The sequence below is a fragment of the Cyprinus carpio genome, unplaced genomic scaffold (genome assembly GCF_018340385.1).
Source record: "Cyprinus carpio isolate SPL01 unplaced genomic scaffold, ASM1834038v1 S000006825, whole genome shotgun sequence".
Lineage (NCBI taxonomy): Eukaryota > Metazoa > Chordata > Actinopteri > Cypriniformes > Cyprinidae > Cyprinus > Cyprinus carpio.
Genome location: NW_024879403.1, coordinates 18,546 through 33,371, shown reverse-complemented (window position 1 = coordinate 33,371; position 14,826 = coordinate 18,546). Strand labels below are relative to the sequence as shown.

The window sequence follows — 14,826 nt, the reverse complement described above, 5'->3', positions numbered from 1 at the left end:
GCACCACTCGTGCCCAGCGTGAACACAACGCAAATCGTGTGTGGTTTAGATATATATAAAAGAAATAAAGCTATTCAAATTTATAATAGAACTCAAACTGCTCTTATAGGGAAAGTGGGTGGCTCTCAAAAGAGCCTTTGGGAGTTTCGTGTAACGTTACTCTTGTGTTTATTTGGTTTTGGCGGGTTTCTCGGTCTTCTTGGGCAGCAGCACAGCCTGGATGTTGGGCAGCACGCCGCCCTGAGCGATGGTCACTCCGCCCAGAAGTTTGTTCAGCTCCTCGTCGTTGCGCACCGCCAGCTGCAGATGACGGGGGATGATACGGGTCTTCTTGTTGTCCCGAGCGGCGTTTCCAGCCAGCTCCAGGATCTCAGCGGTCAGATACTCGAGCACAGCGGCCAGATAAACCGGAGCACCGGCACCGACGCGCTCGGCGTAGTTACCTTTGCGGAGAAGTCTGTGAACACGACCGACGGGGAACTGCAGCCCTGCTCTGGAGGAGCGAGTCTTAGCCTTCGCTCTGGCCTTACCACCGGTTTTGCCTCTTCCACTCATTATTAAGTTGTAGTATACGCTGCAAACCAACGCAGAAATGATACAGCGCTGGGGCACGACGATCAGTTTTTAAGAGAGCGTGCTCGTCGTCTATTGGTCAGAGTCTGCCACAGCTGCAAACCAATCACTGCAAGCCCCTCCAAAACTCCAAGCCCCGCCCTTCTCTGCCAGCTTTTCGTTTTAATGTTGTATAACATAAAATAATACACAGATACGCAGATTTGCAAATAAAACACTTGATTAACTGCAAAAGAAGATAAAATAATGGCAAAGTAACCAAAGTATAAAATCGCAGGTTCACATAAATACTGAAAATAAAAACGCTTGCTTTTGAAAGCCTCTGATGTTTCCTTCAAATCAAATCTAGTCTTTGTTGAATTGCATGCCATTCATTCATGTTTTATCTGAAATTATATTTAGCATTCTGTTGTAACCACGATGCAATCATCAATAGACTTTTACATAGAATGCATTTTATGTAAAATTTTATATTGTGCTAATAAAATAATATACTCTTAAATACACAAAAGCATTCAATTAAAATCATTACAATTGTGCTCTTTAACTGTAGCAAGTGGGTGGCTCTGAAAAGAGCCGTTTTGTTTTAGAAAGAGAAAAAAAACACAGACTAAGACTGACGCTTATTTCTTTTTGGGAGCCGCCTTTTTAGGCTTGGCTGCTTTAGGCCTCGCCGTCTTGGGTTTGGCCGTCTTGGGTTTGGCTGCCTTGGCCTTCTTGGGGCTCTTGGCTGGTTTCTTGGCAGCTGCTGGCTTCTTTGCTTTCTTGGGGCTCTTGGCTGGTTTCTTGGCAGCTGCAGGCTTCTTCGCCTTTTTGGGGCTCTTAGTCGCTTTCTTTGCAGCGGTAGCAGCCGGTTTCTTCGCCTTCTTGGGGGATTTCTTGACGGCGGGTTTCTTGGCTGCAGGCTTCTTTGCTTTCGCTGGAGTTTTCTTGGCGGGTTTCTTCTTGGTCTCGGCTTGCTTCTTGTTGAGTTTGAAGGAGCCGGAGGCGCCGGTACCCTTGGTCTGCACCAGAGTGCCATTGGTCACCAAACTCTTGATGGCGAGCTTGACGCGGGAGTTGTTCTTCTCCACATCGTAGCCGCCCGCAGAAAGAGCCTTCTTCAGGGCGGCGAGGGAGACGCCGCTTCGCTCCTTGGACGCGGACACAGTCTTGACGATGAGGTCCCTGACGCTCGGCCCCGTTTTCTTGGGCTTAGACGTCGATTTCTTTTTGGGACCTTTAGCCGGCGGAGCGGCGGCAGCTGGAGCGGTTTCAGCCATGTCTCTGAGCGGTTATATGTTCACACGTCGAAAGGCGGAATACAATGAATTGCTGCAGAGCGGCGCTGCGGAACTTAACTGCTACATGAGAACCGTGTAGACTCAACACCCAGCCTCACAGAACTAAAGCCGCGTTCAGACTGCACGATTTTAGGCCAGTTTTTGGCTCGCCGACAGGTTTTGAGTAATCGCCGACAAATGCCCGAAATCACAGGCAAATCGGTGCTCGTTCACGAGAATGACAATCACGCAGTGTGAATGAGCAAAGACGCGATCTGAGAGAATCGCCGACGAGTCGCCGACGCCCGTGAGATATTTGGCATGCTAAATATCTGGACCTGTCGGCGATTCAAAATTATGCTGTGTGAAAAGTGTTCTGACTGAAAACTACGTCGGCGATGACTGACAGCCAATGAGAGAGCAAGATACAGAGCAGCGGGGAGTTCGGGGAGGAGTTATAGACCACAATATCAGCAAGCATGGCTTTGTTTCTGAAAAAGGCTTCTTCTCGGTTTATTTGGACCCAAGAAATGGAAGAAAAATTAGTCGAAATTTGGCAGGAGCACCCGTGTCTGTTTGACGTTTCATCTGAGCTATCCCAGTCTCACGTGAGAACTCCGGTCTTGCACGCGTGATATCGCGTTGTTTCCTTGTCACATCTCGCGTGTGTTTGGTTGTGAAACGTAGTTTGCATGCCAGACAGAGTTGTCGGCGATTCTTCCTATTGTAAAGTCATGCAGTGTGAAACCCTTCTGTCGCCGATCCATCGTGCAGTGTGAACACAGCAGCGACTGAATGCTGGCCAAGATAGTCATGCAGTGTGAAAACAACAGTGACCTGACTACTTTGAAAATCGTGCAGTCTGAACTCGGCTTAAGCCTCAGCGAATACCTGACGATCTGTTTCAGTAAGACGTGTATCTGAACATGTTTGCAGATGAGAAACTAGATGCTAATGTTTTCTTAGTTTAAATATATACGAATTATCCGTCTGTAACTTTTTTTTTTAATATGAATATATTTAAAATGCGATTAATTCATCCGCTGGTAATATATATATATATATATATATATATATATATATATATATATATATATATATATACAGCATCATTCTTAAATAATTTTAATATTCTGATAAACATGAAATAATCAGTACCTATTATTTTCTATGTACAATAATTTGATGAAGAGAAAACAAAATAACAGCAAATGGGAAACAAATTCAGTTCTTTTGAGTAATACATTCTTCAACGAATCACGGAAAAATAAGCTGTACAACGGTTTTCAACAAAAAGTGTGAATATGTAACAGAGTACACTTCTGATGATGGTTTTGTTATTTATCGTTAACTATTAGAATTGCACTGATGAACATCAAGCCCTGTGTATGATATTTAAGTGCATGTTGTCACTGCGTCTTTTAAACCAGTATTTTAGAGATTTTGTTACTCGGACCTTGATATGACTGCTCTATAATAACCACTGATGTCAACTCTCGAGAGACAAATAAGCAACCCACAGCTTCAAAAACAAGCCCAATAATATTTGATTATTTATTATCATCAATAGTATTTATCATCAATTATTTATTACTAATCAATGAGCCTGGAAACACAATCCACTCATCTCCAATCAGCAGAACAGGGACTGGAGAGATGGAAAAGGGGGGAGCTGTAATAGACACATAGTTATAACCTAATAAAATATATCCAAACCAAATATATTTATATACTGTTAGTATAAGTATAGGCCTACTATTTTATTAATATATCCCGTGATAATACGTTACAAAAACACTGTAAAAAAACAAAAATGTACCTTATAAAAGAAAGACATCCCACACCTACGTTATGTCTACGACTATCATCACTTGGATTACAGGGTTACGTGCTTCATGTTGAACGTGATTTTTCTCCAGTGAAGGGGAAGAGTGTTTAACGAATTATTCTACGCTACAGCAATGACATTACTGCACTGAAGAATACGAAGAGAAACTAGCTGCGTGTCAGTTTCCGAACAACTAAAAAATTATTTTTCAAAATAAGACAAGAAACGGTACCCCGATTTTTTTTTTTTTTTACTTAAAAGCCAAGAGTTACGTATTGTAAGCTTGTAACGCTAGCCAACTTCAATAAAGGTTTTTATTCGCCAAATATGCAAAATCAAATCCTAGTAAAAGCAAACCACAGAATACTGAAAGCTCTTTGAGGGATCAGATGGGTGGCTCTTAAAAGAGCCTTTGGGTCTCGGAGAGTCGGAGCGGAGCTCTACTTGGAGCTGGTGTACTTGGTGACGGCCTTGGTGCCCTCAGACACGGCGTGTTTGGCCAGCTCTCCGGGCAGCAGCAGACGCACGGCGGTCTGGATCTCTCTCGATGTGATGGTGGAGCGCTTGTTGTAGTGAGCGAGACGAGACGACTCACCGGCGATGCGCTCGAAGATGTCGTTGACGAAAGAGTTCATGATCCCCATCGCCTTGGAAGAGATCCCGGTGTCAGGATGAACCTGCTTCAGCACTTTGTACACGTAGATAGCGTAGCTCTCCTTCCTGGACTTTCTGCGCTTCTTTCCTCCTTTAGCGGCGGTCTTAGTGACGGCCTTCTTGGAGCCCTTCTTAGGCGCGGACTTCGCTGGTTCAGGCATGTTTTCTCTCGAGCTGTAGAACAATTCAGAATATATTCAAGAGCATGTACTGGGTATTTATTGAATGCTCATGCTAATTTAAGAGGGCTGGCTGCTGTTCCCTGATTGTGTCTTTTCGCACAGTGAGTGAAAGAAACATATTCCATTGGTTAGAAATCGGCGGCTAAACAGACACATCAGCCAATCACAGGCTTCTAAATTTGAACGCTTCCCGTCGCCTCCCACACGCGCTTCTTTGTCTGACTTTCCCGCTCAAGATGTCTTTGTGATAAACACACAAAGATTAAGAAAGAAGAAAAAAAAATATTTTCATTGTTTTGCACATTAAATTAACACGGCTTTCATTTAATATTAACCCGTTTAATCAATAGTTGAGTCTCTGTTTCAGAAAACCTTTAAAAAAAATGTCAAAAAGACCTACATCAACACATGTTGTTTGGGAGGGTTACAAGAAAAATTATCCTAGCTCATTCAAAAACAAACTAAAGCATATTCAGTTATCAGCCATGACTGGAACTTTAAATGGGAATGGCTTCTATGATCAAACTAAAAAAATGAGCTTTTTAGCAGCAAACACTCAAGATGGGTTTGGTGAACACAGAGAAAAAAGTACCCCATGTGTACAATGAAATATACTGCTGTATTTTTGATGTTGTGGGCCTATATTTCTGCTGGAGGTCCTGGACATCTTGTTTAGATACATGGCATCATGGATTCTATCAAATACCAACAGATAAAAAATCAGTAAGTGACTGACTCTGTTAGAAATCTTATAATGGGCCATGTTGGGATCTTCCAACTGTACAATAACCCAAACACAAACCTCAAAAACAACAGAAATGGGTCACTGAGCTCAAAACCAAGCTTCTGCTATAGCCATTCCAGTCCTCTGACCTGAACCCTACGGAAACTGAGAGGAGTGAACTGAAGAGAAGCACCAACATGGAGCTGGGAATCTAAAGGGTCTGGAGTGATTCTGGATGAAGGAATGGTCTCTGGTCTCTTGTCAGGTGTTCTCTAACCTCATCAGGCATTATAGGAGAACATTTAGACCTGTTAAACTGGCAAATGGAGGTTTCAAAAAGTATTGAATAAAAGGGGGCTATTAATTGTGGCCAATGTGTATTAGAGATAAAAACATTCATTTCATAATATTTCCTCCCATTTTAAATTCTTATTATCCAATGAAAGGATACATTTGTGTGATTTTTTTTTTAATAAAAGACCAAAAGGATTAACAATGCAGATGAATTTTCACAGCCTTTTTTGATCATATTTACCAAGGGGGGCAATAGTTTTGGCCTCGACTGTACATAATTGCAGAAATACTTATTCCAACCATTACTTGGTTATAAAATGTATTGATAATGAGTCATATAATTATTTAACACCATGTTTTTATACATTGTCTTACATTTTGCAAAGTGAATTAATTGTAATTTCTTATCAGAATTATTCCATAGAGTTACCCATCTGACAGATATACACCTATTTTTAGCATTAGTTTTCTGGGTAACATTGAGAATATCACTGTATATTGACCAGTCTGACGGAGCTCATGCTTATAACAGTAGTTTGGTGGAGTAGACTCGTTTAGACCAATATAATCATTTGGTTTTAGCCAGGTTTCAGTCAAGCAGAGTACATCAGAACTATTATCTGTGATCATTTCATTTACAATAACTGCTTTTTGTGCCATTGCTCTAATGTTTAGGAGCCCAAACTTTTAAAATTGTTTTAGGTCATAGAACCTCACTAATTTGTTTATTTAGCTTTTTTTTTTCCTTCTAGAGCCTACATTAAATGTATATTTGACCTCACTATTTGGGGGACAGACACAGTCTTTATAGATCGGACAGAGCAAGTATTTAAGTACGTTAGGTGAAACAAATCCATCATAGCAGTTATTTGAGAATTGGTTTACTAGTCTCATATAACTTGACACTATTTTCAACAGTAGGTTCAGATTACGCATGCGTGTAACATTAACTAACCAAATATTACGAAATGCACTCTTATTGAAAACGTGGGTGGCTCTTAAAAGAGCCTTTGGGGTGTTCTTGAGAAAAGTAATGTGTTTATCCTCCGAAGCCGTACAGAGTGCGTCCCTGTCGTTTGAGCGCGTACACGACGTCCATGGCGGTGACGGTCTTTCTCTTGGCGTGCTCGGTGTAGGTCACAGCATCGCGGATCACGTTCTCCAGGAACACCTTCAGCACACCGCGGGTCTCCTCGTAGATCAGACCGGAGATACGCTTGACTCCACCGCGGCGAGCGAGACGACGGATGGCGGGTTTGGTGATGCCCTGGATGTTATCCCGCAGAACCTTGCGATGACGCTTAGCGCCTCCTTTCCCGAGTCCTTTACCGCCTTTGCCTCTTCCAGACATTGTTACAGACCTTCAAGATTCTTCGTTGTACAACAGAAATTGTGAAAGCAGAAGGTGTGAGAGAAGAGCTTTACAGTAGTCTACAGGACCTAGTTGAAACACACGAAGGCGGAGCGTTCTCTCTCTCTCTCTCTCTCTCTCTCTCTCCTGTACAAAGGTGTGCACCCAGCTAACACACGTGACTGGACCGGGCCATATTCGTCGCTATGACGTACCAAATAACGCTCCAGCGACGTATCTTGGTGATTTCTATATTCGTCGTGGTGACGTTATAGTGGTACGTTCCAGGAACGCAAGTACGTCCCAGCGACCAAAATACCAGTCCAGCTTATTTATAATATTCTCAGCTTTAGTCCGGGTCCTGAGGATGTGCTGAACCATTAAAGCCGTGAACTCAAACTAACAAACATTCTCTGCTGTAAAAATAAAAATAAAAAATAAATTCTAATGGTTTTAATTGTTACAGGGGATTTTAGTGACTACATTCAATACAATGTAAACCAATAGAAAAACATTCAATTCTAAAAGAAAATGGCCAAGAACACACTGCATTAATTAATTAGTCAGAATTTTTTTTTTTTTTTTTTTTTTTTTTTTTCACTAAACCAATACATTTTGAACATTACACCTGTTCTTTAACCATGTACAGTGTTACCAAGTTATGAGCAAAGAAAACTGAACACATCAATACATAGATTACAGAATATAATCAATAAATAATGTAACCACGGATTGAAATGTTTTATTATTCCTGGAAAAGTTTAAGTGTCTCATTAAGGATGGTTATAGTTAAATAACGATTTTATCAGTGAAAATTATCAATAATCATCAGTACTCTTATTGATACAACTCTCCATAATTTGGTGCAAATAATTAAGACAAACAATTCAGTAGTTACTTTATTACTTTTTGCAGAAGTGCATTTGTGTGTAAATTAAAACAAATAAAAATAACTGAACAATTAAATTTGGATAGGTCACTCCAGATTTATTTATTTATTTATTTATTAGTTTTTTTTTATTATTATTATTATTGTTATTTTTTTTATTTTTATTTTTATTTTTTTGAACTCTTAAGTGGTTCTCCAGCTTCTGAAGGAAAGGCAGAATCTGTGGCCATATTCACAGAGAATGTTATCTTTCTAGGTGTCCTAGCTAGAAGATATAGCTTAAATCCTGTTCACAAAACTCTTAAGAGTCTACAATAACTGAAAAGAGTGTTGAGTCAATGCATTGTTAAATGTCCGCACTGAGCGCGGGTTGAAGCTCTTCATTTTGAACTCTCAAAGTGCACCAGATAGCAGGGGCGCCCCCAAGGGTGCATGGCCAGAGTTTATACAGTGGTGGCCGTGGCCACCCCTAGCCACCCCTAGGATTATTTGCAGTGGGTTCTTTTAATTTAAATGCAGAATGTAAATTCACAATAGTTTAAGAAGTGAGAGGAAGAAAAAAACAAATTGCAGCACCGGCTGCAGCCACCTAAAAAGACCAGAGTAGCTGCCCTCCCCCGTCCAAACAAAACACAGAGTGCGCGCATACATTACGTGATGGTCTAGTTCGCATACGCAATACGCATTTATAGTGCGTTCTTTCACTGGAAATTTTGAATTATCACACTTTTCAAGATATGGGGCAGAAAATGTATAGATTTCTATAATTTCATTTAGTTACTATCACACAAAGAGTTGTTTTTTCTCCAAAAGTCAGCATAATGTGATATTGATTTTATACAACAGCACAATAAACAAGAAGTTAATATTAAGATACTTATGTTTTAGACAACATATTCGCTGTTTTTGCTCTATTTCTAAAAACAAAAATCATTCCAAACACAGCCACTGTTTTGCGTCTCTGAGCAACATGACAGCGTTTCGTTCCTGAATGAATCAACCGTTAAATGATTAGTGTCATTCGCAATGACTCACTTATTAACAGTGACTCGCTTCCACCTACTGGCGTTTTTAATTTCACATTTAAGGTACCTTTTCATTTTTAAAATAATTTCAAACATCAGTTTTCAATATTTTATGTTTAAAATATCAAAACATTATTTATTCATTTGTAACTGCAGGTTAAAGTATTCCATGTCCCACAGAGCTGCATTAAACAGTGTGTAAAAACATCTAAATGGCACTTCAGATGCAGCTTCTGTTTTCTCTGCATTGCAAATATCAATTGCAATTGGGCTGATCAAAATCAAAATCAACTGCAGCCCAAATGCAAGTATTTCACCTAAAAGATGGTGCACATTTTTAGAAGAAAAAATGGTGTAAATGTAAAAATAAAAAAAATTCAGGAGTCAGCTGTCAGCACAATTACGATATCAGTACAATAAGAAACTCAGGAAAATATTGTCTAATTATCGTTATCGATAAAATCACAGAAATCACAGACTACACTATCACAGACTATATATATATATATATAGTCGATATTGCAAACCCTTATTTTTTTTCTTTATTTTGGTGTGCCACCCCAAGATTTACTGTGGCCTCATCTGGCCACCCCTATTAAAATTTTCTGGGGGCGCCACTGCCAGATAGACAAATGTAAAACTTTAAAATGTATTTTATTTCTTATGCAAGGCCTTGCCCCCAGATCCCCAGACAGACCGAGGTCCAGTCTCCATAGTCTCAGATTTCTGCGGGAAACACTGTGATGTGGTTGTATAAGATGCATTTGTGAAAGAAATGTCACAAGCACAAAAATAATGCATGTGAAAAACTACATTAACACCAATAACGAGCAAATTACACAATTTACAGGCCTGTGGCTTGAGGGGGAAAGCTGGAAAAGTGATAAGTTATTTATTTATTAGTTTAATGCCACAGTGTGTTATAAGGGGAAATGGTAATAGCCTAGATAAGAGTTTGATTCTATTAAAAAGGTTAAAGGGATTAGTCAGGTCAAAAAATCATGCCTCGATTGTACATCGGATTGTCACATTTGTGAACAGGAGCACATTAATAATAATAATAATAATAATAATAATAATAATAATAAACTCTAAATTTAACTTGAATATTGCAGCTCATTTAGCCTAAATTTAATCAAGCACATTTCCAGAGAGAAAATGGATCAAAATATAATAAAAACATTGAAACTGGCGTCTGTCAAATAATTGTTACTTTCAATACAGAAAACAAACACAGACAACAGACATACGAAGAAAAAAAGAGAAACGCAAAGTATGCATATATCTGATTATGAGACTACAACAACAACAACAACAACAACAATAATAATAATAATAAATATTAATAATAAAAAAGTAATAGGTTACAAGTTACTCTCTTTAAAACTTAATATGTAGTGTAACTATTTCAATAGCTTTATTAAAGTAATTTATTTACATTTGATTGCTTTTTGATTACTTTTTCTACATTTCTAACAAATGTTTTCATCTGTTAATCATTTTCAAAAATTTAAAGCAGACAAGGTTAACACTTTACCGTAAGCACAGTCCCAAAATAAATGATTGATTGTTTCTTCAGACTGAAGGAAGGAGTAAATGAGGGAAATGCTATTGTTAAATTTAGCAAGTTTGTAATTTACCAGATAGTAATTATGGATCGTTTTGATAGAGACTTCAACAACTTTATTAGCCTAGATACGAAGAATTTCTTTATTTTTTTGTCGAAGATGCCAAAACTCTTCCCATTCTATATCACTAAATGTTATTCCAAAGACTCACATAAGCAGGTAAAGAAATCTGAGATCTATTAATAATTAAACGAATGTCTTTGATTGACATGCTATTGAGAAGACTTTGGTGAACAAATAAGTTTAAAGAACTTAAACATATATATATATATATATATATATATATATATATATATATATATATATATATATATAAGTATATATATATATTAAAAAGTTCTTTATAATATTTTTATATAATATTATATATAATATTTTTATTGTCCCTAATAAAATTGCTATGTAAATAAAAAATATAATTATATATAGCATATAATTGACCAACTTATTAAAGCCTTTATAAAAACTAGATAAAGTTAAAGGTATTTTAGAGATGTCAAATAAATAAAAATAAATACAAAAAAAAAAAAAAAAAAAAAAAAAAAAAATCTCCGGCTGAATTAATCTGGAACATGATGTGGGATTGTTTAAAAATGTCTTCATCCGTTTAACTTTAAAGAATTATTAAGAGTGGAGAAGAGTTTTCTTGCTGTCTTACGTCACCATGTGAACGTTCTATAATGTAACATTCCATGAATCACAAAGATATAGTTTTGGGTAACTTTTGATTTGTGTTGACTGTCTCTTCATCAGAAACTAAATGTGTTTGTAAATATCTGCTTAGGTGTAAATGTTCTGAAAGTGCTGTACATATGGATATTGATGCCCATCAACAGACATAAAGTGCGTCTATAGGCCTATATATCCATTAATTGCCCATCACTTCTGCATGCTGTTACCTTGAACAATCAATGTTTGCAAACTATTTGCACTTTTCTAGGAAAATGTTTTCATGTGCACATCATACAAGGGAGGCACACAAGCGTCTTTCAGTTTTCAGCTCGGTTGAGAATCTTAACAAATGCGCATTTACCAGTCATTTTACATCTTACCGTTTAATTTAGCTTGTATACTGCCAGATATATAAATGCTGACATAATGTGAGATAATACACAAAATATTTTATTATTTCTGGATAGACTGCTCTGTAGCCCCTTCAATTTACACCCGTTCACACCTGGTGCTTTAATCCGTCTCTTCTGTCCACTTCTGTCCTGATTTCTTCTGAGGGGATGGTCTATAGCCTGTGTGGGCTTATTGTGATCGGTCAATGTATATCCTTTTTTTTTTTTTTTTTTTTTGTTTTTTATAAAGTCTACTGCATGCATGAAACATTCTGTTACACATATCAGCCAAACTGCGCTGAGAAAAGAAAAAAAAATAATACATTTAATAACCTATAAGATATCAGCAATCCTTCAGAACACAATAAGATAAAAATCAAAATATATAATATAGTTAAATTTCAATACAAAATTATATAGAATTTATATAGAATTGTATAGAATTAAACAAATTATAATGGCATTCGTTTTAAACAGCATATGAAATGTTATAAATGAAATGTGGGAGCAAGAGAGACTCACGATCACGGAGCGAGGATATTAATCACAGCCAGGGGAAAAAAAATAAATAAATCATATATTAGAATATATATTGTGTTGTTTTTGGTCATTAAGATAGGAGTAAGTCATCATTTGATCATTTGAAACTCTAAAAATGCTGGGTTATTTATCGACACAAGCTGCTGCTTTTTGCTCCTCTGGTGCAGCCTACTTCTTCAGCGAAATAAAGGTTTGTGTAGGTTTTATTTCATTTATAAAGTCTTTACTGTGCTGTACATTATAGTATACACAACATAAAAGAACGAGATGTCAGTCAGCTGCATCGGCAGTGCCTTTTGCCTTTCATAACATAAACTGATTATTAGGGGTTCAAGCACGAAGTGCTGAAACCCTCTTGAAATTGCTCAGATTTTTATTATTATTATTATTCTTCTCCCCTAAAACTGATCGTGCAGACCAAACCGTAAGGCCTAGAGACTTGAAACTTGGCCAGATCGTAGAGCTCAATTTGGGGAGAACCTATCAAAGTCTCACCCCAATCGGCCTAACGGGGGCGCTACAGCGCAAAAAACAAAAATTTCAGACATTTTTGGCCCTACCTCGTAAACCGCTTGACGTAGTCTCAAAAACTTTACATCGTTGTAATCCTTGGGTAAGTCCGAACGAAAGTGGAGTCCGAAATTTTTGCTCTACGACGCACGGTTTTTCCGCAAAATTGTGTTATATCCGAAACCTACTTTTGCGAACTAGTCCTAGGTTTTTTACCTGATCCAAACCAAACCACTGCAGAAATATTCTCTGTACATTGAATATCAATAATTATCAAAAAAAAGTAGAAATTTCAATTTTCGCGCGAAACAGTAGGCCAAAAAGCGTCTATGATAACGTTAGCCAAATGTTATTTTAGCTATAACTCTTGAACAGAATGAGATATCTTCACCAAACTTGGTACATATATGTATAAGCTCAATCTTTGGTCAAATAAAAAAAATTGCGCACCTCTGCCACTTGGGGGCGCTATAAAACACAAAAAACACATAAATGGGTATAACTAGGCAACCATTGGTCCGATCGACTTGAAAATTGGTATGCATTGTCTTTGTCTGAAGGGACACAAGTACCTTTGAGGACATTCTCATATCTCAAAAAACATGGCCGCCATTGGCCAAACAATTTTAAGCACCTATTTGAAGGGGTTAACGAAGGTCAATCAGAACGAAACTCGGTGGGCATGTTCGACTCATGGACCTTAAGGTCTGTAAGAATTTTGAAAGAAATCGGCCACTAGTTGGCGCTAATGAGTTTTTTGGCTCTGTAATCACGTGGTGTTTCACATATCAACACAATATGCATATCATTTGACAGATCTCCACATAATGCACAACTTTGCCTCAAGAACCATTGCTGTCAATCAAATCGTTCAATAATTATTCATAGATATGTTAAAAACCTACTTTTGCGAACTAGTCCTAGGTTTTTTACCCGATCGGAACCAAACCACTGCAGTAATATTCTCTGGACTCTCTAGATCAATAATTATCCAAAACATGTTAAAATTTGTCCTTTGGTTACTTGTAACAGTGTCATTTATTAAAGGGGTGTGGCCAAATATAATAAAAAGCCTATAAAACCTAAACGAAAAGTCAAAACTTTACGAAACTTGGTGAAAATATATCTCAAATGACTCTTAAGAAGCATGCAAAGTTTCATGGTGATCGGACTATAGCTGGCGCTATAACATTAAAAAAAGTCCTCAAAAACACAAGATTTCAATGGAAAATTACCTGAAATTGTAGAACATGATCATAGTTTTACACAAACACTAGATCTTCATATCATATGACAGATCTCCTCATTCTGAACAACTTTGCCTCTGGGACTAATGCTGTCAATCAAATCGTTCATTAAATATTCACAAATATGTTAAAAACATATTTTGCGAACTAGTCCTAGGTTTTCCAATTAATCTCGATCAAATTACTACAGAACAATTCTGTAGTATTGATAAAACATGTGTCAGATGACTCTTAACAATTATACAAAGTTTCATAGAGATCGGATCATAGGTGGTGGTAAAAACAGTTACAAAGGCCTCAAAAAATCAAGATTTATATGGTAAATAGCCTCAAATTAGTTAAAATTCTCATATATTCACACAAACACTAGATATTCATATCATATGATAGAGCACCTCATTCTGAAAAACTTTTGGACCAATGTTGTCAATAAAACTGTTAATTAAATATTCAAGATTATTTAAAAAAGCTACTCTTGCAAACTAGTCCAACGGTTTAAGCTGAAAATCAATAAAACCACTGAAGTACAATTCTCTAGACTATGTAGGTCAATAATTATCAAAAAAAAGTTGAACAATTGCATTTGGACAATTATAAACCGGTCATTTTATAATATGTCCTTTACATAGTGTACCCAAAGGCCTATTAATACAAACAGACAGCCCACAAATTATCAAAACTGTGTAAAATAATGCATATTTTCATTCTAGAGAAGCATGCAAAATTTAAGAGGGATTGGGCAAAAAATAACACTCTAATAGTTATAAATTTTAAAAACACAGTGTTGTATGAGAAATTGCCATATTTTAACCACTAGATGGCAGCGGAAGATCACTAATGGGCTAATTCAACTAACTTAAACAGTACTGTTCAAAGGTTTCATGGATTCATGTTAAAACATTATAAAACCACTGTTACAACATTTAAAATATCATTGAGTCAAAGTTTGTCAGCCATACATCCAGAAACCAAAAAAAAACCCTAAAATCTCAAAAACCCCGAAAACCGCTAATCGCAGCTATATTACCAATTAATTTATTATAATATTGAATTAG

General features: G+C 37.2%; 4 protein-coding genes across 4 annotated transcripts; all 4 read right to left on the bottom strand.

Moving 5' to 3' along the window:
• Positions 1–157: 157 nt before the first annotated feature.
• On the bottom strand, positions 158–607 carry LOC122145025 (histone H2A). Its single transcript, XM_042756270.1, has one exon. It carries the CDS (start codon positions 553–555, stop codon positions 169–171), a length of 387 nt encoding a protein of 128 aa, XP_042612204.1. The 5' UTR covers positions 556–607; the 3' UTR covers positions 158–168.
• Positions 608–1,181: 574 nt separating this feature from the next.
• LOC122145022 (histone H1-like) lies at positions 1,182–1,905 on the bottom strand. Its single transcript, XM_042756264.1, has one exon. It carries the CDS (start codon positions 1,833–1,835, stop codon positions 1,197–1,199), a length of 639 nt encoding a protein of 212 aa, XP_042612198.1. The 5' UTR covers positions 1,836–1,905; the 3' UTR covers positions 1,182–1,196.
• Positions 1,906–4,098: 2,193 nt separating this feature from the next.
• On the bottom strand, positions 4,099–4,518 carry LOC109080864 (histone H2B-like). Its single transcript, XM_042756275.1, has one exon. It carries the CDS (start codon positions 4,476–4,478, stop codon positions 4,104–4,106), a length of 375 nt encoding a protein of 124 aa, XP_042612209.1. The 5' UTR covers positions 4,479–4,518; the 3' UTR covers positions 4,099–4,103.
• Positions 4,519–6,476: 1,958 nt separating this feature from the next.
• LOC122145031 (histone H4) lies at positions 6,477–6,918 on the bottom strand. Its single transcript, XM_042756277.1, has one exon. The coding sequence runs from the start codon at positions 6,866–6,868 to the stop codon at positions 6,557–6,559; it is 312 nt and encodes a 103-aa protein (XP_042612211.1). The 5' UTR covers positions 6,869–6,918; the 3' UTR covers positions 6,477–6,556.
• Between the last annotated feature and the right edge of the window lie 7,908 nt (positions 6,919–14,826).

What these genes read in the sequence shown, in the direction of transcription:
- LOC122145031 (XM_042756277.1), bottom strand. Translation starts at nt 6,868, where the DNA reads ATGTCTGGAAGAGGCAAAGGCGGTAAAGGACTCGGGAAAGGAGGCGCT.
- LOC122145025 (XM_042756270.1), bottom strand. Translation starts at nt 555, where the DNA reads ATGAGTGGAAGAGGCAAAACCGGTGGTAAGGCCAGAGCGAAGGCTAAG.
- LOC109080864 (XM_042756275.1), bottom strand. Translation starts at nt 4,478, where the DNA reads ATGCCTGAACCAGCGAAGTCCGCGCCTAAGAAGGGCTCCAAGAAGGCC.
- LOC122145022 (XM_042756264.1), bottom strand. Translation starts at nt 1,835, where the DNA reads ATGGCTGAAACCGCTCCAGCTGCCGCCGCTCCGCCGGCTAAAGGTCCC.